At 36.1% G+C, this 26,004-nt stretch overlaps 1 protein-coding gene across 1 annotated transcript in view; it reads left to right on the forward strand.

The window, feature by feature from the left end:
• Positions 1-5,197: 5,197 nt before the first annotated feature.
• The window catches only part of LOC142319672 (uncharacterized), a 138,869-nt gene continuing 118,062 nt past the window's right edge, over positions 5,198-26,004 (forward strand). The window contains exons 1-3 of the mRNA XM_075357221.1: positions 5,198-5,216; positions 9,225-9,318; positions 10,341-10,475. Of these exons, the coding sequence (XP_075213336.1) occupies positions 10,430-10,475 (46 nt within the window). The 5' untranslated portion in view covers positions 5,198-5,216; positions 9,225-9,318; positions 10,341-10,429. The remainder of the gene's footprint in view (positions 5,217-9,224; positions 9,319-10,340; positions 10,476-26,004) is intronic.

Raw genomic sequence — 26,004 nt, forward strand, 5'->3', positions numbered from 1 at the left:
ATGATATATGTCCTGGGAATTTTCCTGGACATTGCCAGAGCATTTAATAATCGATGGTGTCCCGCTGCCATTTACAACTCCAGAAGAGACAATGTACTGAAAGTGAATTACAAGTCATACAGAATTACTTCAGCCATTGGGATATGCTGCTTCACAAGGGCAGCCTTAAGGTTGGAAAGCTGCTGTCCAAGAGATGTCCCCAGGGCAGCGTGTTAGGTCCTTTGTTGTGGGTGGTGGAGTTTGATTCTCTGATGTGGCTGAGATTGCCCAGCGGGTGTTGCAACGCGGCTTATGCTGACGATGGAGTCCTTCTGGTCGAGGGATGCTCGCGGAGGACGGTATAACTCCGAGCTACTCAAGCTTGCAGGAGCTTGAGCTGTGGGATCATCAACATAAGATGACGTACAGCCCGAGAATACCACGATGATGCTCCTCAAAGGCCATTCGGCAGTGAGTCGGCTAGATCGGGTTTCGATGGCAGGCCGCATATCAAATATGTTCAGCTTCAACAGTACCTCGGGGTGTTTCTTGATGAGAAACTGCAATTTAAGGAGCACCTTCGATACGTCACGTAGAAGGCCTGTAGTGCCTTCTTTGGTATTCGTCATATGGTCAGTCCTGATTGGGGTTTAAACTACCTGTTTGGGCGAATAGGCTAAAATATAAAAGAAATCGGGACATGTTGACAGGGCTCTACGCCTTATATTGTTAACGATAATGGGTGGTTACCGTACTATTTCACAGAAGGCAGTCTTGGTGATTGCAAGCGTGAAACCGATAGATTTGATTGCATCTGAGAAGAAACAGCATTCTGTTGTTAAGAAGTCCGGTGAATTAACTTCAGATAAAATTCGTGAGATTGAACATCATGGCAATGCCTTGTGGCAGGCTAGGTGAGATGAGACAGAGGGTGGCCGTTATACACATGATATCTTTGCAAATGTTGTTGGTTTCTGGGACGCCTCTTGAGTACATCCTAATAAATATGTGACGCAATTTATTTCCGGCTATGGCGCTTTCAGGGATAGACTGCAGAAATTCGGCCTGGTTGATTCTGAGATGTTTCCTCAGTGTGGACAACCGGATGATGCTTACCATGTCCTTGATGAATGCTCAAAGTTTGAGTTGATGAGCACAGAGACCATCAGTCGGCTTGATTTTATCTAGTCGGTGTTTGATCTCCATGTAAATTGTAGAATTCGGGTTGAGTGGGCAATTGTGAGAATTTCATACTCTATTTAGCAAAAGAAAGCATAGCTGATGGGATACAGAGCCCCGCTTGGATTTTGCCCTTACTTTTACTTTTGTTATTGTTCTGTTTTCAGTTATGTTTTGTTTCATTTTAGTTGTTGCGGTGTTTGTTTTAGTTTTGCATTGTGCGTTGAACTCACTCGCATCTATTCGGGAAGGTAGTTCAGTTACTTCGTTGTCGTTACAGTTTAATCCATTCAGTTTTGTTTCAGACTTGCTTGGTGTGTTTTTTTTAGTTCTCCATAGGTAGTAGTACACCGATGGGAATGTCACTTGCAGCATTCGCATGCTGGCTGAGGCGGACTGAAATGTGACACATGCCGAGGTTTTGAAGACGACCTACGGTAAAGCTCATAAAGGCTAGGTATGAAGGGTGTCTTCCCCTATGGGGTCAGGATATGCTAAACGGAATTCATTTTTCGGGCAACACCATAATCAGTTGTATAGAGAAAGGTTCGAATCGTGTGGATCGGTACATTCACTACAGCCGATAGGACTGTAAAACTGTGAAACCTTCTTACCGAGCCAGTTAATGCAGTAACCACATCTAGAAGGTCGTTTAGGGCAGTTTCACTTACATCACCGTACTGCCCTGAGTTTGTGAGATATAAGTTGCAGGTAAAAAATATCTCTTTGGTGATATGAGAGTCGCAAAATGAATTAAATATTCCATTTTCTTACAGCGAGCTAAGATATGCCTTGAATAATTCTCGTGACACTTCACCCGGAAATGATAATGTCAGGTTCAGTATGTTATCAAACCTTCTAGATAGTGTACTCTATCTTTTGCGTATTTATAACAAAATTTTTACCACTAGGTATTTCCAGATTCTTGGTCAGAGGTATTGGTTATCCCCATACTGAAATCTGCTAAGGATAAATGATGCCCGACAAGTTATCGTCCTATCTCCTTGACCAGTACCCTGTGCAAGGTGGGGGAACGAATGGTAAACCATCGTCTAGTGTGGTACCTTAAGAGAAATTCCTTGATTGTCCCAGAACAGTGTGGTTTCCGTCAGGGCAGATCATCTATTGATCACGTAATTACCCTGGAAGCTGCTATTCAAAACGCCTTCCTACTTCGCCAATGCCTGGTTGTTGTATATTTGACTTGCAAAAGGAAAGGCGTACGACACTGCATAGATGGGAGGAATCCTAAATACACTTAATGAATGGGATGTAATCTTATAACATTTATTAGGGGTTTCCTCAGTAGTTGGTCCTTCTGAGTTCGAGTTGGAACGACGGTATCTGAAAGTTTCACACTAGAAAACGAAGTTCATCACGTAAGTGTCCTAAGTGTTACTTTGTTTGCATAAATAGTATAAAAACCTGCGTGCGAAAATCGGTTATGTGTTTTTTTTGTAGATGATTTTTTAATTTACGTAGCATGTAGAACGTTATACAGGTGAGAAGCTGCTACAAAATACAATAACCCCCTTAGAATCACGGTGTAAATCTACCGAATTCACGTTTTCCCCGGAAAAAAAGCAAATGCATTTGCTTTTCCCGGTTGAGAAAACATGTTGACCCTCAATTGTGTTTACACGGTGATCCGGTTGAAGCATGCATGCGGGGTAGATTTATAGGTATGTCGTTTGACCGACGATTAACATGAGTAACGCATTTGAAGGAGATGAAAGTAAAATATCTAAAAACGTTAGACATTCTTAGAGTTCTGTCTAATACCCGTCGGTGAGCCGATCGTATATGCATGTTGCGCTTCTACCGAGCTCTGGTCCGTTTCCGCTTGGACTATGGCTGCGTAGCATATTCATCGGCGTGGTCCACCGCCCTAAAGATGCTGGATGTAGACCTTCATTCGTTCATCCGTCTTGCCACAGATGCTTTTCGCTCAAGCCCCCGTGGTAAGTGTGCTTGTTGACGGACAACTGTGAGCCATCTATTTGTAATAGAACGAAACAAATGATATGCTCGTATGTGGCTCTCATTAAAGCGCTACCAACTTACCCGGACTTTGATGTGGTGTTCTCGAACCAGCATGTTAATCGGTATCAGGAACATCCGAGATCTACTGCCCCGCTAGGCAGAGCTCAACGCCTTTCCTCAGCTCTAAGTAAACAATTGCCTCCAATCCTTACTGCTGCTTCATGTTATTACCCTCCTTGGCAGCCGTTTCACTTTAATTACTGCTTTGATCTGTGTCAGTATAATAAAAATGATACAAATCCGGTTGCCTTACATAACGAATTTTATAATATTATTAATAGCATAAAACCTGACTACAGTTTATACGGACGGCTAGTCCGTATAAACTAATAACTAATTGTGTTAGTTGTAGCTTTGTTGTTGGCAACAGAACATGCATGTTTGGCCTTCCAACATCACCAGTATTTTCGTTGCAAAACTGCAGGTCATTAAGAAAGCCTAAATATAATAATATAATCGGCCCAAAATATCGACATGTTCTTGTTTGCTCAGATTCCATGAGTGCCCTACAGGTGATTAATGGCGTGTACTCTAGACACCCTGTTTTCGTGAAATTCATCGTGTCATTTCGCAAATGACTAAACGTAATACAACAGTGAGTTTTTGCTGGATCCCCAGCCATATAGGAATTTCAGGCAATGAGCACGCATATAATGCAGCAAAGGATGCTTGTTTCCATCCCCCTTTCACTGGTCGTGTCGCATCTAACAATCTTGTCTGTTTCCTCAAGAGGGTGGTTCATGATGAGTGGCAAAGCGAATGAGATGCTGTCGTGAACAAACTTCGCCCGATTAAGAACACTGTTTCACTTTGGGGCTCCTCGTGCAGAATTAACTGTCAAAAGGAGGTTAGCTGCTGTTTGCGAATAATGCACACTAGGCTCACTCGTGGAAATCTGATGACTCAAAATAATGCACCAGTTTATGCTCGCTGCGATTGCCGATTGACGGCGCACCACATCCTTGTGGATTGTATCTTTTATGCGGCATTACGTGGAGAGTTTAAGCCGCATGCTAATATTCGAACTATTCTAGGAGATGATGAAACGAAATTACCTTATGTTTTATGATTCCTTAGGGCCGTTCATTTATATTTAAATATTTGAATTACTGTGTTTCAGTTATTTATGCCGTTTGCCGTAAAGCAGATGGTAATTTTATTGTTTTAATCAGATATATAGCGTGATATTTATTTGTGTTTTTATTTTGATCTGAACATATCTTACAGGTTTTTGTCATTTTAAGATGTATTTTAATCGTTTTTAAAGTTTCTTTTTGTTTTCAATTAATTTTTATCATTTGGTTTTTTAAAACACATACACGGTGTTCGGGGATGATAACGCCGAAGCGTTTTTCGTTCAAAAAAACCAAAAGAAAAAAGTGAAGTTCTATAAAGTCCTAATAAACAGTTTTTGCCAAATCCTTTAATCCAGGATCGCGTATTCATATATGGTTATATGTAAGGAGTATGTATAAAAACCGTTTCAAGAATTCAAGGTATTAAGGAAATGAGCTACTAAATTAAGAAAAGAAAAAAAACAGTTTTCATTTCCTCCCAAACAAAGTTAAATAACTTGACACGATCTCAACGACTACTTGTGTTAATGTATCGTGTAATAAATTATAATATTTTTATATTATTGAATGCGTGAAAATATTATAAAATAAATAATATTAATATTGAAAAATAATTTGCTTTAAAACAGATGCTGCAATTAACAAGACATTGTTTTTGCCTTTGAATATGTTGATATGGACTGTACGAGTGAACTGAATTTTTTTTCGTTTTTACCTTTATCTTACTCATTATGTCAGGAAATGTGTATCATATTTAACTTAGAAATGACTGATATTCATTTTATGTACGGTCTCATACGTTGCAATACCCTTGAGGCAGACCACTGACTGTATCAGGATCACTCTTCCAATCGAGTGTTACGACCACGTTCATATGTACAACCGAATCAGAGGAGGATGTGTTAGATAAAATATCGAACCATCCCGGAAAAAGTACTAGTGAGTGAAATTTTCTAACTTTCCTTTTTTTATTCAGTTTATCTTAAACCATTTTGTTCAGAATTAAATTCTCTATAATATCTGTTTAGAAGTTTTTTGAGTTTATTACCCACAACAAAGCTATTGTACTTCAAACGTAAAAAAGTGTCTTTTACCCCAATTTATAGGTTATAAATTAATTTAAAGCTACTGGAGATACGGTTCTGAGCCTATTTTATAATTTTATTTTTTTAATGATTTTCAAAAACCATAAGAAATCACTAATTCTGCCCCTTAATTAATGTCCTAAAATCTTTAGTACGACTTCATTTCACCTTGGTTGCTGAAATCCGAGTGAAATCTTTCACTAACCGTACCTTGCAAATGAAGTATTTTAGACATACGTTTACATGAATCTTTTCCATTATTTTCACGAGTAGAATAGTTTATATATTAGGGATAACGAATTATACATTTGATAATTAATTAATATTATTATATTATTTATATAACGAATTATTAGTTATATGTTCGGGTTATATATTCACAGGAGAACTTCGTAATATATATATATATATATACACACACACACACACACACACACTCCTTTATAATCAATTATGGATACAGACATTTAATGGCTTATTGTCTCCTATTCTCATTACTTTAGTTTTCCAAACATTAATTTTTGTCCCATATTCTGTCATATTCTTTTAATTTTGAAATCGTCTTTTGATGAATGCTATGTGTTTCATCTCCTAAAACATTATCAGAAATCTTAAATAATTTGTACTCCCTTCTTCTACACTAATCCCTTCATCTCCTTCTACAGTATTTTTTATCATATTTTCAAAATTCATATTAAAAAAGAATGGTAATAAGCATTGGCAATAAGTTTGTCCTCTTCCTAGGACAAACCTCAGTGTGAGAATTCCTATTTTACTCGGGTGCAATTCCTTAATTAATCTTCTATCTTATGAATCTAATTTTTAATTCGTTAATATCTCCATTAATCACATTTGTCACGGTCAAATGTATTTCAAATATCTATAAAACATGCTGTTATTTCTTTACCTCTTTCTAAGTATCTCTCATCAATATTTCTTATTAACCCAATTCCACCTCTTGACTTCCTTCCCTTCCCGAACTTGTTCTATTGTACCAATTTGTTTTATTTTCTTACTCAATCTTCTGTTCAGAATTCAAAGAATAATCTTTGCTTAATGCAAAATCAAACAAATTGTCGCCCTGTAATCTTGACATTGTGTTGCACCATATAGAGATTGGAATTGTAGATTATGTAATACTACACCATCTCTTTAATACCCATTTATTAAGACATTTAATTATTTCTTCTGGCAGTTCATCTATTCTTATAACTTTTCCACTCTTTTCGTCTATTAACTGCTTGTATAACTTTTAATTTTAGGATTGTTATTCCTACTTCATTCTCTTCCAACTCAACCTGATCTGTAGGAAGATTTTCTGTTGAATCGATGTAGTTCTTCTACATATTTCTTTGATATTTTAAGTTCACCTTCCTCTTTGTACAACAATTTGCAATTTCTATTGACACCTTCTTTAGTGGCTACACTCTTCCTTGACTTATCCCATCTTACTGTTTTTATTTTTTCAGAAAATGCTTCATATTTTATTAATATTATTCCTAATGTGTACGTTTCGATCTGTTCAACTAGTGAACAATAAGCAATTCCCTCATGGCCCAAAGAGATGAGGATGATATATATACATGTAATGAGGGGAGTCTTGTATAGACTCAGGCCGACCATTCCTCAGATGTGTGGTTAATTGCACCCCAACCACTAAAGTGCATCAACATACAATGTACTTCATATCCACTTACACTTCTTATTGTCCTTACATTTAAAAATTCCTATATCTGAGCAATTGTCTGCAAGTCATTTCTCCTTTTTTACCTTTTCTGTTACTCTTCTTGATTCATTATTCAATTTTCAGTATAGCCTTTTATTTTTAAACATCTCTCCTGTTTTTGTATCTTTATCTGTCTTAATTTTTTATCTTCTGTGGTAACCCGTAGTTTTTTATTCTCTTTCGATTTGTTATTCTACTCTATGATAGCATGTTTTATAGTCATTCCATTTTCACAATGTCTTTTGAACTTCTCTTTAATGCTTAAGATAACTCTCTCTAAACATTATTAGTTTTTCTAGATTCAATTTAGTTACTTTCTCCACTCTCTTCAGTATTTCTTCAATTTTTATTACCAGAAATATATGATCTCTACTTATGTCATTTCCTCATGTGCCTGTTTTATTACGTTTTTAATCTTTCTTCAGTAATTAAATAGTCAATTTGATGTCTATTTTTATCTCCATATAATTTCCATACGTGTAATCTTATTTTATGATTTTTAAATGAAATATTAGTTAAGACATTTTATTCCCCTTGTAAAACTCAATAAACTTTCTCTCATTTCATTCCATGAGCTCAGTCATTACTTTCCCACTGCTTGTTCTTCCAGTCCTTCACCTACCACAGTATTCCAAACCTCAATTATTATAATCTTTACTTTCTTCTTCCATAATTTTCTGGATCTCTTAATGGATTATCTATCACATCATCTTTATATTGACTATTTGGCAAGTACACTTGAATTAAAATCAAATCCTTTGGGTTCATTCCTAACCTGACAGAAATTAGTTTCTCTATCGCTATAAAAATCATCCTTTGTACGCATTTGCTACTTCTTTCTTTATTTAGAATGATTCATAACACAATTTCTTCACCCGCTTCACTTTAGTTACATACATTCTGTTTATTTTCATCTCTTCTTTTAAATTTTGTTGCTTGCTTTCTTGTACATTTTGCTGTCTTTTGTATCTTCTTTCCATTTCTGACTGACTCCTTTCTAGGAGCTGATTCCCACAACTTCTCATGTTGTGTCTTGGAGATCTCAGTGGAATGCAATTTTATCTCTGGAATATTTAACAGAAGAAAAATGTATTATGATGCTAATATGTGGAAAATCGATGACTGGTAAATTAAAATCTGTCTATAGATGAACCAGCCCTAATATGGGAACAGATGCTTCTGTGAAGCACTTCTTAGCCCAGTTCCTAACCCTCAAACTCTCTGACTTGACAGCATAAGCTAAGCTACTGTCAGTGTAGGTCACAGGCTCAACAGAATAAACAAGCATCGCCACTATCATCAAAGTACTTTCTAGGCAGAGGAATGCAAGTAACAATCTATAATTTTGCCTACCTGAAACATAATTAACCAAATAAAAAAGTGAAGTGCTATGCTTGGGCTCCAGCATATATTTAAGAGGTTATGAGGTGTTCTACTGTTTCTTATCCAGATATTCAACCTCTGTCGATCATGTTAATTGCTAAGTGGAAGATTTGATGTTGTATACAGACACTGGAGTAAAAAATTCAGCTGTTCTCTGATAAGAAAAGGAACTTTCAGATAAATAGGTCGTAAAAAATTATGTTTTGATGCATGATCATTATAAAACACAAAATGCACAAAAATGGTAGAATAAAGATAAAAATATACGGTTCACTTCTAATTCACTTTACTACATCACAAATATGCGGTAAGTTTTTTGGGTTATCCAGTGACAGTAACATCAGGTGATGTCTGAATGGCAAACAGCATTATCAGTCGCTGAAGAAGGGTGCAAAATTTACAAAAAGGAACATGGCATTAGTTTAATTATTTTATGTTAAAATAAATTTAGTTCAAATTGACATTAAAAACAACAAATGCAGTTATTAATTTTTTTATTGTAAATCAGTGTTCCCACCAAGACCAGATAAATTATGCAGTTTATTATATTGAAAATGCAAATGATGCAATCAAGAAATATAGATGAGTAAGACTCTAGAAATTCGTCACACACATTGTTCTATTGATATCCAAAAACGTTTTATAGACTAAAATGAAATTAAAATGTATTAATCACTGAATAAAAATATTCAGTATCTGTTAAATTAAATATAAATATACACTAAATACTGAATAATGTTTTTAATGTTTTAGGTTTTGAGGTTACAATGCTTGTTGGCAGTCATTTTAGTTATTCAAAAATGCAGTTTATTCACCGTTGCAGAGTCAGAGAAATTTAAACAGAAATGTAAGGTTTAATATTTTATTTGCTTTACTTTATTTTAAAATCTAGTTTTTCTTTTAAAACTAAATCGACTTGTTTTATTATTATTATTATTATTAGTTTAAATTTTTTTTCTTAGTTACTAAGCGTGTAATAATAATCAGTAATAGTCCCTATAAAACATTCTAATTATTTATGACCTCATTGTACTACTGAACACTTCCCCAAATTGTCAAATTGAACTGTAATTATAGATTGCTAAATATGTTGACCTTTCATTAGATTTCATTATATGATGAAATTTTTCTCAATTGTTAAATAATGTATAATTTAATCTTTGACTATAATATGGCACTGATTAGAATATGTTATAGATTAGAATTTCATTTTGTTGTGCTGTTAATTAACATTTAAAAATTTTAAGTTATCAGCTGTAAAAAAAATGTACAGTTAAAAATCATTCAGCCAATAATTAATTATTAGAAAATCAAAATATCTTGATTTTACTGTATTAATCATAATATCCTGATGTATTAATTATCATTAATGATTAATCTTCCTGTTAATTAGTTATGCAAGCATATGGCCAGAGCCAAAGCTAACTTATCGCTTTTTAAAAGTTAAGTGATTTGATTACAATTTGTCTGGTCGGTCGTGTTTACCAGGCACTTATTGTCTATTAAGCTGCCATTTATAACATCACAATTAATTATTCAGAAGCATTAACAATTTCAAAACTCTTATGAAATTGCAAATACACTGCATTCAGTGAGAAAAATTTGGTTCAGTTCATGTTGAATATTATTAAAAACAATCTATAATGGCAGCTTTTTTATGGAATAAAAAATGAATTAATTTTGTAGAAGATCAATGACAAACTGGAAGATGGAAAAAACAGACTACCGACTATACCAATATTTATATAATTTTTTCATTGTTTTTAGAACGCTTATTAACATAGATGAAGGAGAAGGTGATACAAATCAGTGTTATGTAAAACAATATATATTAATTACAGCTTGTAGTTTTATATTTTTTTCTTTCAGTTCACAGTTTTGAGTTAAAGGATACAACCAAATTTAATAACAAAATCCCTGTTTATAAATATGTATCTAATCATAAGGCGACTGTGTACATGGCTAATGTGGATCATCCAAGCATAGAATGGAGCATTTGTATTTGTAAGTAGAGCAAGTATCATTCTATGTTGCATATAAATAAGTTTTTTTTTTTAATTCCGGTTATATTTTTAATTTTATTCATCCAAAAATTATGAAATAAAAACATTTCAGCCAAATTCTTACTTTTGTTTGAAAATTTTATTAGCGGCATAAGACAAATATGTAATCATGTTTATTTGAGTTGTCTAATTAAAAAATTGGTCATCTCCAAAAATTTGAGAAACTTGTTTTTTTTTATGTGTTCTTCCTCAGGAGTGAAATACGTATCTACCGCAAACAAGATTTACTCCAAAATCGACCTTTATGAACTAGTTATTGCATTCACAAAAATACGGTAGATTCATTCGTGGAACCAGCCATTTCATTAGTTTTGAATTTTCACCACTGTTAATGCTAAACTAGCTTTACTCACCCAAACTTGTTCCTACCAAGGACGTATATATTTTGTGCAAATGTTATTTAGTGATTTTTGCATTTAAATTCGTGCTTTGAAATAATATTTAATAGTTTACAGTGTTCAATAAGTTCAGATTTTTATAAATTAACCTTTAAAAGTTAGTTTACTTGAGTTCATGAGTTTTACATACCGTTTCACTTGTGACAAATTTACTGTGTTAACTGTATAATAACTTGCGTTTAACTGTGTAATCATGTAAAATCATTTAAGGCATCTTTGTTATTTTGTTTATAAAATGGATATTTAACTGATTCCTGTTAGTAGCGATAAAGCTAGAAAAAAGTTAGGAATGCAGAGAAATGGAAAAAAAATTTCAAATTGCAGCGGTATTCTGCTGCAGGGTTTGCAAAGCCATCTAACTGTGAACAAAATACGAAAGCATTCAAACGTAGTTCATTGAAAAAAGCTGACATTTACAACCAAAACGAGCTAGACGGTATGATGGCAGTTGAAAAAACAAAAATATTTTATTAAACAGTATAACTCTCAAGGTCTTATACCTGTATGCCGTCAAACTTTCTTACAATGCCCCTGTATTATGCTGTAGGGCTCTATGGCTGTCGAAACATGTGGAGGTAATACTAGTCTGAGGTTTACAAACCCAAATTAAAAGCCATCAAATCTTTCACAAGCAGTTGAAATTTATTACTGCAGAAACAAAACTATAGGAAGAGTTTGCGTTCGGAGTTGAACGTTAAAAAAATGTGGTGAATGTATCGGCAGCAGGTTACTGATTAAAATTTAAGTGTAAAAGAAAGTTATTTTAGAAAAGTTTTCAATACATGGTTCAATATTGGATTTGGGACACCCCAAACAGATGTTTGTTCTGAATGTTAGTGATTTAAAAAAAAAAAATTAAGTTAGATAATGATGAGGATAAAAAGGAACAAGCTCAAACTGCTACAAAGGATTCATGTACAACAGTCTAAACAATTTTTTTAAGTTGTTATGTGAAAAAAATGATAAAAGTTGTAATATTTTCCTTAGACTTGCAGAAAAGTCAAGTTGTTCCAAAACTGCCTGAGCAAAGTGCCTGTTATAAATAACAACTTTACCAATAGAATTTAACGGTTGTAATTGGTTACTCAAAGTGTTGTCAAACCTAGGAAAACACATTAATTTATGAATGGAAAACAAATCATGCAAAAGATTCAAACGAGGTTGCTTCAGCTATTTATAACTGTTTATGTTTGTATAAGTTTCTTGCTACTGCTACAACAGTTCGATTAATCTCAGATGGTTGTGGCAGACAAAATAAGAATTAAATTCTTATGGCAGTGCCCTTCAAGTGGTTTACTGACAATGCTGCAGAACAGATTAAAGTAATACATCCATTTCTCCTGTGGTTGGACAATCTTTTCTCCCTTCTAAATGTGTTTTGTGAGGATTGAAAAAAGATGTTTAAAGTAGAAGACAAAAACACATCCAACTACAAAAATATATTTCCAGAAGACAGGACTGTCAAATCAATGGTCGGTCTTGTTTATGACTGGAAACACTTTCCTGAAAAGACAGTCTGCAAACCAGTTATTTGGCATTCACTAATAAATCCTGAGGTTAATGCTGAAGGAAAAAATGTCGTTTCATCAAGTAGAAAGATATTGATGAAATACTGTCAAAACATGGATCAGAAAGGAAAGAAGTGAAGTCATTATTATTTTTAAGCTTGTTTTAATTGTGAAAAGTACTGGTAAATGTGAATTAGAAGGAAATGAGTGTGCTTAAGTTTTTGAAAACTATTCAAATTTAAAGACTTCTACCTAAAATTACTTGCCATTGTTCATTTTTCTGTTAAAAAATGTGAGATTCCATCCTTGGCTCTTGTAGTGAAAGGTTGTGTCTTGTTGTGCTCTGTGATTGTGAGTTGTAACCAGTCCAGCCAGGTGTTCAACAGTTCTTCTACCTGCGTCGCCAGACAATGTGAGAAGGGTCTGCTAGGACATCAGCCGGGCGGCCAGCTACCTGGATTACAGGCCAGTTACATTAAGAAAAGGATAATCCTTTTCTTAATTTTATTTCTATTCTATTCAAATTTCTCTAATAATGTAAAGTGAACTCTTGTAGTCATTACGAACACATTAAGTTAATAGCCTATTATTATAGGACTATTGTGCTGATTTTAAAATAATTTTATTTTAAATTGTTTGATATAATCTGTACCTATTTAGGTCTACAGGTTATATCTTGTTTTGATTTTTCTTGTCAGTGATTTTATTTTGCAGCAAGTGTACATTAAGAAGTGTTTAATTAAGTTTAATTTTAATTTTTAAATTTTATTCTTTATTTTTCCTCAATGGAAGGAAAAGTAAGGCCTGCCCCGCCCCGTTCTCCCACCCCGGAACTGTCCGTCGGTGGAGAGGAAAGCGGGTCTGGCGCTAGGAAGCGCCAGAAACGCCGGGACTCCGCGCCTCCTATGGAGACGGAGCCCGTAGCGGGCTGCAGCAGCCGCCAACCCGCAGGCTGATGGTGGGGCCCCATCACAGCCTGCTACCGTCAGGCGGGAGAAAATCCCGCCAATAATGCTGGACTGCCCGAAGGAGTGGCCAGCATTAGCGCGCGACATTAAGTCGCGGATCGGGGGGCGCCTGGTGGCTAAAAGCACCGGGCTCTCGATAAGGCTGCAGCTGGGCAGCGAGGCGGATTACCGGGCGGTGCAGAGTTTTCTGCACTCGAAGGGAATCGCCTTTCACTCCTTTCAGCTCCCGAAGGACAGGGAGCTGAAGGTGGTTATACGGGGAATCCCCTATGGGGCTGCCCCGGAGGAAGTAAGGGAGGAACTGACCTCCCTTGGCTATGAGGTGGTTTCGGTTAAGAAGCTCCTCACAAGGGACGGTCGGGAAACCCCGACCTGCCTAGTGGCCCTTAAGAGGACCCCTTCGGCCCGGACCATTTATGACCTTGGCAGTATTTTTTACTGCAAGGTCGCAGTGACTGCGTTTGTGTCACGAGGGGGGCCACCCCAGTGCCACAGATGCCAGAAATTTGGACACTCGTCCAATTACTGCCAGAGGGCCCAGCAATGTGTCAAGTGTGGTGGGGACCACGACACTGCCACATGCGTTAAGCCGCGTGAGGAACCAGCCTCATGCGTTAACTGCAAGGGGCCTCATCCGGCTAATTACCGGGGTTGCCCCTATTATAAGGAGCAAGTCAATAAGGTCAAGGGCATTAAAAAGCCCGCGACTGTTGACGGCCGCAGCTGGGCCCGTGTTGCCGGTGGGGGAAAATCAGCCCCCAAACCGGAGGTGCCGGCACCTGTGGCCAAGGCGGTAGTGAAAAAAGGGGAGGTACCCTCCCCAACACCCGCCAAGCCAAAACCGGCGGCGACCACCAAGAAGGTGGTGAAACAAAAGGCGGCGACAAAGCCGGCCCCGGCGAAGAAGGCCAAGCCTTCCTCGACGGGAAAGGCAAAGCCTGCTCCGGCTGGGAAGGCCAAGCAAGCTGTTAAAAACACCGCGGCCCCTGTGACCCCGCGCCCCACCAAAAGGGCGGCCGCGCCAAAAGGCACCTCCAGCGGCAATCCGAAACCGGCTACCCCGTTGGAGACCACTGGCATGGACTTCCTGTCGCAGATGACAGTGAAGGATATCCTGCCACATATCATGATGGTTTTGCCACGCCTGCTCCAGGCAAAATCTCTCAAGGACTGTATTCAGTCCTTAATAGAGTGCCTCATGGCTGTACTGTCCAGGTATGGTTAGGCCCACCCTCAGGCTCTTGCAGTGGAACGCCAACTCAGTAGTAGGCCGGACGGAGGAACTATGCCGTCTGGCCGAGGATCTACTGATAGACGTGATACTGTTGTCTGAGACGTGGTTGAACCCAACCAAGCAACTGACCCTTCGGAACTATTTTACATATAGGACGGATAGGCCAGTTCGACCCGGATCTCGCACCTCTGGTGGAACTGCGGTTTTAGTCCACAGACGCCACATGCATACGCGCGTTGTTCTTCATACAAACGTGATGGAGCAAACGTGTGTGCATGTGGAGCATCTGGGCACGGTGTATCGGCTGGTTTCAGCTTATAGCAAGCCGAACGACGCGGTAACCGGCGCAGATCTGGATGCCGTGCTGGAAAATTGGGATGGGCCCATGATACTCATGGGCGACCTCAATGCCAAACACGTGTCATGGAACAGCATTCTGACAAATCCGAATGGCAGATTGCTGTACGAAAGGGCGAGAGCCCGCCGCTTGGTCGTCGTAGGCCCTGAGGTGCCCACGTTCGTGCATCGCTCAGGCAGATCTAGGCCTGACGTGCTGGATATCGCAGTCATGAAGGGGGGTACCCTCCCATTCATGATTGAAACGATAGAAGACCTCAGCTCGGACCATTCCCCTGTCCTGTTGGAACTAGGTCAGGCAGGGGGTGGCCGAGATCCCCCGCCTATACCCCGAAGGTCAGTCAACTGGAAAAGGTTCTACGAGACCCTCCAGCGGGAGTACAGGCCGGTAAATCCTGAGCTCCTGAACACCCCGGAGGAAATCGACGACACTGTCGGGCGCGTCACGTCGTCAATGACTGAGGCCCTGGCAGGCAGCTCATCGGCCAAAACTCGAGCAGTTGTTCGAAACGACCTCCCTCCTCATATCTCCGAAGCCATAACGGAGAAACGACGACTGAGGAGGAGATATCGAATCACCCTGTCCCCCGCTGATAAGCGGGCCTTTTATAATCAAACGGACAGGGTAAAACAACTGCTGACAAGCCATCGAGAGGATTCGTGGAACGAATACCTCGCCTCGGTCTCTGACGACATCTCCTCGGTGTTCAGGTTGAACAGGAGACTGCGAGAAGGGAAGAAGCCTCGCCATCCGGTTGTGGGGCAGCGAGGTTTTCTTGCATACTCGGAGGCGGAGAGGGCCGAGGTATTCGCCGATACCTTGGAGGAGCAGTTCACTCCAAACCCCCCTCCCTCCCCGAACGACGAGCACACAACCGAGGTGGAATCATTTCTTGTAGATTATTTCTCACAGGTGGAGGATGCCCCTCTAGAGATTGACCAAGTCACTGAAGCGGAAGTTTCCGCAGCCATTAAGGCCACAAGCCCCGACAAGGCCCCGGGTGTCGACGGGATCAGCGCCCGTGCATTCCGGAACATACCGGCCTCCGTGATTACAGCAATTTCGGTGATATTCACGTCCATTTTGTACGTTGGATATTTCCCGAATTGTTGGAAAACGGCCAAAGTCGTATGTTTACCCAAACCGGGGAAAAGTTTACTTTTCCCACGGAATTATAGGCCAATCTCCCTGTTACCGGTATTGTCTAAGTTGTTCGAGAGGATTTTTCTTGAAAAACTGAGGCGATACATGGAGGGAGAAGTGCGGCCCGAGCAATTTGGGTTCAGGGAGGGTCACTCAACCACCCTCCAACTGGTAAAAATAATAGACGACCTTGTCGGAGGCCTGAACAGGAAACGGGTGACTGCAGCCGTTTTTCTGGATGTGGCCAAGGCCTTTGACAAAGTTTGGCATAGCGGGCTGCTTTATAAGCTAGCGCGATCGGCGATCCCCTACCGCTATGTCAGACTGATGCGGTCATATCTGCTAGACCGACATTTTGTCGTGCGCGTAGGGGAAACGATTTCCTCCACCAGAGAAATAGCCGCTGGGGTTCCCCAAGGAGCAGTACTTTCCCCGTTCTTGTACACTTTGTACGTGAACGATATGCCGCTGTCGGAAGGGGTCAAAACGGCCCTTTACGCAGACGACACGGCATATTTCTACGAATCCGCAAATGTGGATTACGCGGTCCGGAGGCTCCAAAGGCAGCTGGACTTAGTGGAACCGTGGCTCGACATGTGGAGAATCAGGGTCAACGGTGAAAAATCGGTGGCCGTGATGTTCACATGCAAGACACGAAAACCGACCAGAGAGCTGGAAATCTCAGGGGAGAAAATCCCTTTTGAGAAAACAGTTAAGTACCTGGGGGTGGTGTTGGACAGGCGGCTTACCTTCGGCGAACATGTAAATTATGCGACCCGGAGGGCTAAGGCCGCCAGAGCCTCACTATACCCAGTGCTGAACAGTGCCAGCCCATACCCACTGGCAACTAAGCTTCTCATTTTTCGGCTGTACGTACTGCCGATTCTAACATATGCTTACCCGGCATGGGGGGCAATGTTGAGCTCCTCGCTTCAAAAGAAGATCGAGGCCGTCCAAAACATCGCGTTGCGGACGATCTTTGGAGCTCCGTGGTTCGTCAGGAACGCCACTCTCCGATCTGATGCGAGATTTCAATCCGTGTCCGAGGTGGGGGTGGCGCAGGCGCGCAGACTGTTCGGGAGAGCGGCTGTGTCCGAACACAGTCATCTTCGGGACATCTGCAGAGAGGACCCAACTCCGACAGTTGTAAGGAAGCGGCCTCATGCCGTACTGGACGAACCACCGTGATGGTGCGGTGCGGTAGCCGAAAATCGACAAACCAGGCTTAGGGGCCTCCATATCGCATGAGCCATAAACGGAATAGTGCGTCAGACGCGTTTCCGGGGTCGCGAGTGAATAGTTTTTTTTTTTTTTTTTTTTTTTTTTTTTTTTTCTCGCGTGTGTTTTGTTCTGTTTCTCTAGTTTCAGAAACGGGAGAAACGTGGATGTGGAACGACGCGTCGTGCCGTCTCATCCTGCCAGTCGAAAGGAAAGTAAAAATTAAATTTTTTTTTTTTTTTTTTTTTTTTTTTTTTTTTTTTTTTTTTTTTTTTTTTTTCTTTTTTCTCGTGTGTGTGTTCTGCTTCTTTTGTTGCAGATGCCAACAGCCACCACAAAAACAAATGGTTTCTTCACTGCGGCCACGCGGTCCCCCCAACCCCTTCTCAGACACACGCGTGTCTGAAGGTTAATAATTACGTGGAAAGAATAATTACTGTTTACTTCTTTCCAGAATCGCCGCCCCAAAACCGCGATCGCGAATAGGTATCACCATCTGTAAGTTAAACTTACAGTAAGATAAAATAACCCAGCAATTGCGACTCCTCCGGAAAAGGGGACACATTGCTCCCTCCTTATAGCTAGTGCCCCGTTGTGGCGTATTCCTGCTAGCCTATTAAAGAGTTAGCACCGAAAGGACTTCAGTGGACGGTCTGAAGGGGAATTACGTCGGGAGGACAGGCTTTATAAGCCTAGCCTTCCGCGGTCGGCCCATGAAATGGGTTCGATAACGCTGGTTTAACAACGGATTGGAATGCAATTAAATCCGTCTTAAATTCACTAAAATAATAATAGACAAAACTTGAAAAATTAGATCCGAGATTAAAAAAAATAACCCTTTTAAAAAACAAAGCCCGATTAGAAAGATCCAGCAGCAAGGGACTCTGTCCAGGTTCTGCGATAAAGTAGGGAGTAATAGACTCCTGCCAACTTTGCATTCCATTCCATTCCATTAAAAAATGTGTTGTATCACTGATATTTCCATTTGTGTTGAAAATATTATTGCTAATGCATTATTAAGAAAATTTTCTAAGATAAGGTCATATTCTTTTGTTAGTTTCATTATTAAATAGTAAATAAATCTGTGTCATTCCAAAACTGGGCAAATCCAAATTTTATTCCAAAACCAATAATCTCCAAACAAAAATTTGAGATAAAAAATCCTTTTATTTTATCAAATTAAAAGTTTTAGCACAGAAAACCTATGATTTTGGTATATTAAGTGAATATAAATTTATTACATTATTATGTACAATTAATTCATAAAATGTTATTATCGTCTCCTGCAAATCCGAACTGAAGATGGCCAGTTTTGGAATTAGATGACTCATTTTATACTAACCTTGTCTTTGTTTGCATAGTTATTTTTACAATTTGAATTTATTATCTCACTACATATGAAAAGATAAAAGGTAACAAAGTGAATACTTATTACAATGTTTTACTTGAAAAAAATATGGATAAAAATAACACAAACAGAATATAACTTATAAAATACTGATCATATAATTAATGCTCTCAAATAATTTTCATTAATTTCTTGTGTAAATTTTCTTTGTACTTATTTTATTTATTTAGCATCATCACATATTTAGTATTATTTCATATATCATTATTTATTATTTTTAATAATTCTGTTTGTTTATTTTTCTTATTTTTGACTAATTATCTATTTTGGTACATTTTGGCTACTCAGATCAAGGTTACTTCCCTTGATTCATTCAGGCAAACAGTAAGATAGTACCTTTTTTCAGCAGTGACCTGCAGTTCTAATATGACCAATACTGTAATTATATTCTTAGCTTAAATTATTTACTCAGTTAAATCATCCTTATTCTTTTTAAGAACAGATTTTTTTTTTTTAATTGAATAAGTTATTGAATTAAAAGATTTATCTCAGTTGTCAAAATATCAAGTTATTACAACAAAAAAAAATTATCATAAAAACAAGAGGAAACAAAGTAAACATAATAATAACAAAAAAAAAATTATTAATGCAAAAAAAAAAATAATAAAATTCCAGACAAGTTCAGACCACTATAATATATTATATTAACTTGCAACACAAAACTGCATGATATAGAGAGCAAATAAATCTATATAAATGAAAATGTAAATGTTCGTTTGTTCAAAATCTTAAATTTCTGAAAGATTTTTACCAACTGCTTTGAAATTTTGACACAACGTTGCATTCAAATACGCGTGTGTTTTTATATATCTAAGATGTCACGCCTGTGACAGGTAAAAACATCAGAACATAAAAGCAACACACGCTATACTAAATATGTTACGATTCAATTTCATTTTTTCCAATATGTGTGTCAACTATAGACAAAAAACTACTGGACTGATTTATGCGTGGGGGAAAAAGGGAGAAAGGGAAAAATCAGAAAAGGGAAATAGGGAAGAAGGGGTAAATAGAAAAAACAGGGAAAAGGAAATGGAAAGGGGAAAATGGGGGGAAAGGAATATGTTAAAAATGGAATTGTGGAAAGTAAAATGGTGAAAAGAGGAAAAAAGTAAGGGAAAAGGGAGAAAGAGAAAAAAAGAAAGGTTAAATTTTGCGAAGCTCTGTAATGTTCATTTTGTTAATGTTTTATCAAACTTTCAATTATGTTCATTTAATCTATATATACACTCAAATCTAGCAATAGCAAAGCATTGCTGGGTCTGCTAGTTGCAGATAAAAATCTACTGTCAGACTCATCCAAATAGATTTGCACATTTCATTATTTCAAAGCCAAAGGTATAAATTTATAAAGAAGTTATTGTTTAAACTGGTTTCTAAAATCTTTCGTACTATTAAGGTTCAATTAATTTTAATTAATTAAGGTCAGTTTTTTGGTTTAATTTTTTTTTTTTAGATTTTGGTGGTTAAATGTATAATTACATATTGTATTCAACTTAATTTGTTTTTCTGTCTGATACCTTTCTGAATCTTCTTTGTTAATGACCTGTCAACATCTTCAATTGTAATCAGTAAGGTTTATTGTTTTTCATAGCTCATTATTTGTTATTAAATTACAAATATATATCTTTTTATCGACGTTTTCCACTTTAGTTTTTAACTAAATTATAACTATTTCCGTGCTGAGATATATTACCTGTGATGTTTTAATCTAACAAAAGGAAAAATGAAATAGAGCAGACCTGAAATAGGTTTTTTGTCAAAAAATAATCTTCCAAACAAGTTAGTCACCAGTTAGTTATTCATTAACGTATTCTTTTATTTTTTTAGAAGAAATGAAGCGGTTGTCATTCCATATACATCAGCTGTGTCCATGAGATGGAACTCATCCATTTTTGTTTTATTTTGTTCTTTATTAGGAACAGACTTCATCCGATTATATTATAGAAGTATAGAATAATATTAGTCCTCATGTACCTGTTCACATCATACATTTCACACTCTCTTCCATATTATGTATAAAATCTTCATGTAGTAGTCGATATAATTAAGCTTTATTGGTAATTCTGCAAAGATTTTAACTCTTTCAGCAGACCTTTAAAAGTAAAATGAATCACCATGATCACAGTTTAGTTGCTTCTGCTTTTATCGCAGCAAAATCCAGTTGTTATACAAAGCTAGAGAGAATATTAGGTTGAAAAAGATAAAACAAATTTCTGTATAACTTGTTTATTGATAAAAGTACAATATTATCTTAATCAACATATGAAATACAACATCAAATGATGCTAATACTTTTATTACATATGATTATAGATATAAAGAATAGTACATTTTTTATAGTTTTTTCTTGACTACTGATCCCAATCTTCTTCTTGTCCGTTTTCTGATGGTAACTTAGCAATACAGGGATTTTTTTCATGAATGTTGGTAAGCCTTTGTACATTGCTGGGAGAGTGAAAGCCCTTAGTAATAAAAACTATTTCAGAGGTTTTTGTTAGACTTCTGAACCAGGGCCAAGAAAACCCTTGATCATACATCCCATCCGTACTTCTATCCTCATTATCCAATTAAGTATAAAATTTGCTTTGCTCATCCCACCAGGTATGTAACAAAATTAAATTCTTCAAACAGCAGCCCATCACCAAATGGAAACTTCTTATCAATTTTGAACAAATAATCCAATGCTTTGGTGGGAGAACAGTGTTAAGTGTGGAGATCTACAATTGTAAAGTTGTCTCTGTTAAGATACTATTCAGTGAAAGATTTTTCGTATAAATTATAGCATTAGGACGTAATCTATTGAGCATCAATAAGCATAGTTGTTTATTTTCTTAGGTGGTCCTGAAAGTAGTTTGTTGGGAGACTTTAATTTGATGTTTGGGATAACATATTTTTTTTCTTATGATCACATTTTTTTTATTGCATGATCTTAGAGGTCTACTCCTTTTTCCTTTTTTTCTGAAAGTTCCTTTTTTGTCTTTCTTGAACAAATTTACTTGTCATTTTCATCGCATCAGTTAGAGCTCATGCTACAGCTTTTTTCACCACACTTGCTCTGATGATGTAACATTCTTTCAACTGAAATTCCATCATGTTGTCTACTGTCTTTAAAGTTGCCATATGTAATTTCAAGCTGCTTATAAGCTCTGTCTATCGGTTTTGTTCCAGGTCCACAACACAGATAACCTAGTACATGTAATTCAAAACAAAGACCATCACTGGCCCTGTTTAACACAGTTCCTGTAACTGCCAACTATTCTGATTGCTTTCCCTTTAAAATTCTATTGAACCTCTTGACTATAGAAGCCTTTTTTCAGAATAAAAAGAAGGTTTATGCTATAACTCTTAAGCAAAGCTGTAACTTTTGAATTCCCTCCTTTATTTCATTTATTTTTAAAATTTTTCTTATGTTTGATTAAAATTGATCCAAGGTTCTTTATGATTTCATCCACCTTTTTACTTTGTAGTGGGATGGCGAATGCAAATTTAAAAAAAAAAAATTATTTGCGTAAGAATATTCTAATACTCTTTAAACGTTTTTCATATATTCATCTCCTCTAGATCAACCTGATATAGGAGTAGTTCATTTATTCCTTTTAGTTCCATTTAATGATAAAATGCTTTCATGCTTATTTGTAAAGCTCCTTTTCAATACCTTCTTTAACGTAAATACCTTCTTTAATTAGACTGACTGAATTGAGTATAACTCTTATGCAAGTTAAATACTACTAAGTAGGAATAAGGATGATTACACTGTTATTCAATCTATTTCATGTTTATTTTTACTTTGATTTACATTTAATATTTCTCATTAGTGATAATACATGAAAAATATTTCCAGTTATTTGTTTCTTTATGTAAAGGATTGTATAAAATTTTATGAGGTCGATGAATTTCAACTGTTTAATTTTATTATTGAAGTAGTTCCTCTGTTCCAAGATTCAGTAAGCATGTGAAAGAAATTACTTTTTATAACCGACATCTGATGACTAATAGATCTTATTTCCCTCCTTTAATGCAGTCATTGCTACAGATTGCTGTTCCACTTTTCTCTGTAAAAGTTGTGGCATCATCAGTATTTTTAGGCGTTTTTCTTCTGAAATTAAATTTCCATCTCTTTTTTTACAGTTCCTTGTAATAAAGTTTTCGTTAACCTCAAATAATTTGTGCACTAATTATCATTTTCATAAAGTTTTAATGAAGTTTTAACACTAAATAGATTAAACAAAGTTATGAAACATACCATTTTCATTTAAATGAAGAACAGTATGGAGACAATCTTTTATGCTCCTAAATTTTATCATGATTTCTCCAATTAAAAACTTCTACTCCACAGCTGTACACTAATTATCCTGTCTATTGTACCAGCATAGAACAGATTATAAACAAATTAAACAATTAAAAACAGCAATAACTAATTTACAATAGGGATTTGATTTGAGGTGAATGAAATAAACGTATAGAAAACTATTGTCTGCACAACTTGCCCATCTACTGTCCTATGAATAGAATATTCTCCCTCAGCAAAATGGAAAACAAACTGAAAAAATTAACAACTAATAATTTTATTTATGTAAAATATTTATTATTAAAAAAATGTATTGTTTTTTACGTTTTACTCATAAAGATCTAAAGTTTTAAATTTATTATTTTTGCAGCTCAGATAGAGTATAACCACTTGGAACCATAATAAAATTTGCGAATATTTAAAAAAATGGTGTGGAAACCAACCACATGACTCCCTTGTACACCTAATAAATTACAAATACACATTATTTTTAAATGAAAAGTACATAACATTTTATTTCATTAATAACTTTGATATTTTTCATTTTTTTAATTTTTATTGTTATTATTTAATTATTATTTATTGTAAACATTTTTTTACAATCAGAGTTAATAATTAATTACTAATAAATCAATATATTAAAATTAAAAAAAAGAAAGTAAAAAAAAAGAGGTGAAGTTTTATTAATTAAAATTTTATTTGGCTATATCTCTGGAACCAATGGAAATAATTACCGCTTATGATATACTATTGAAAAGCTCTCAATCTGGGCTTATTACTGCAGTTAAGAAAAAGTCCAAAATCCAAATTTTTTGGATTTGGGCTTTTTTGGACACTTTTGGTTCAGTTGATTGCAATCAAAACACATGATGATTGTGATTGCACAATTAGATTTACAAGAGTCCTAAATCCAAAATTTCAACATCCTACGGCTAATCGTTTTTTAGTTATGCGAGATACATATGTACGTACAGATGTCAAAACTAATAAAAATGGATTCAGGGATGGTCAAAATGGTTATTTCTGTTGAAATCTGAAAACCAAAATTTTTCACAATCACAATACTTGCTTTACTTTATACAAGGAAGTAAAAACTGGAGAAAACCAGCCCTCATTTTCTTAACTTTACTCTTTTTACTGTAGAAGTAAAATACTTCATTGCATAAAATAATTTGCTAAAAAAAAAAAATTAAATTGTAACGTTTTTGTAAATTATTACCTACCTTCTTTCTTCTATCTCCAACATAGTTGAGTCCCCGTAACTTTAATTTCATTTAACTCCTGAAGACTACACGAGAGATCCATATCGACAATTCCAATCACATATGATTGATAATTAGGTATGGAAAGAATATATTTTCAGTCAAAAGAAATCTTATGTTAAAGTTACATTTTAGGGATTAAAATGTTGACTCAAAGCTTCTCTATCAGAATTCCCTTCAATAATCCATTCCATTTCCTGGGATTTTGTATTTTCACATATAGTTTTTTAATTTCATGATATTCATCTTGAAGCAACTGTTTCTGCTAAGTGAGTTCACTTCATAAATTATTAGATAAATCATAAAATAAAGCTGCAAGAGCAACATTGCCATTTTCCTGGTGCTGCAATGGTGGAGGTAACTGCTGCTAACTTCTTGATGCCAAAAAAAATCCTAACTCCTCCTCAAAAATGCTATGCCTGCCCAAGTTCAAATCCTGGTTAGACATGGCATTTTTGCATGCTAAATAAATTTTGTCATTCATCCCAACCTCTGAAGTAATACCTAATGGTAGGCCTGGAGGTTAAAAAAAACTTATTGAGTTATTAAAAACTACTTGATGACTCTTTTCTACTTCCTTGTACGAAGTAAAGAAAGTTTTGTGTTTGCGAAAAATTTCAGATTTCAATGGAAATATCCACTTTCACCATCCCTGAATCCATTTTGACTAGTATTGGCGTGACGTCTATACGTATGTATGTATCTCGCATAACTCAAAAATTATTAGCTTTAGGCTGTTGAAATTTTGGATTAGGACTGTTGTTTTGGATTTAGGACTGATTTTGAACTAGACTGTTACAACAGTCTAGTTGTGCACCTCTCCTTTTGATTGCAATCGATTGAACCAAAACTGTCCAAAAAAGCTTTTCTTAACTGCATTAATAAGCCCTCATAGAGAGCTTTTCAGTGATATGTCATAAGTGATACTTATTTTCATTGTTCCAGAGTTATAGCCAAATAAAATTTTAATTAATGAAATATTTGAATGTTACACAGGGAAAGCACATCAGTTCGAATCAGATCATCTCCTTTTTTAACCATTTTTTTTTTTTAATTTAAATATATTGGTTTATTAATAATTATTAACCTCTGGTTGTAAAAAAAATGTTTATGATAAATAATAATTCAATAATAACAATAAAAAGAAAAAAAATATGAAAAAAATAGCAGATTTATGAAATTAATGAAATAAAATTTTATGTACTTTTCGTTTAAAAAAAAATGTGTAGGGAAGTCATATTGTGTCCACATCAGATTTTTGCATTATTGGAAAATAAATATTCTGAGACATCTATAGATGATAAGAAGCACGCAGAATCCATTTTTATGTGAATATACAGAGCATATATTAAGGAGTGAAATAATTTACTCCAAAAATTACATTTCTAATTAAAAAGATTATAGATGTGCAGATATTTCCTTATAATCACACGGTTTTGTATGTTAAAAGAGTTTATTTCTTTCACTGAAAATTAAAATAAAGATTTACAGATCTTGCAAAAATATGTTTTAAAACAGAACTCGCTCAGTTAACACCGTCAGGTTTACCAGGAGTCATATTATTAAATTTAATGTTAAATTATTATAAAGAATGGTATTCACCAATAATTGAAGGTAGTATATTTACTATGGAAACTGCCTGGGCTTATGAATAAAAGCATTTTATACAAAAGTATAAGGAG

Source organism: Lycorma delicatula, chromosome 2 (assembly GCF_047948215.1).
Source record: "Lycorma delicatula isolate Av1 chromosome 2, ASM4794821v1, whole genome shotgun sequence".
Taxonomy (NCBI): domain Eukaryota; kingdom Metazoa; phylum Arthropoda; class Insecta; order Hemiptera; family Fulgoridae; genus Lycorma; species Lycorma delicatula.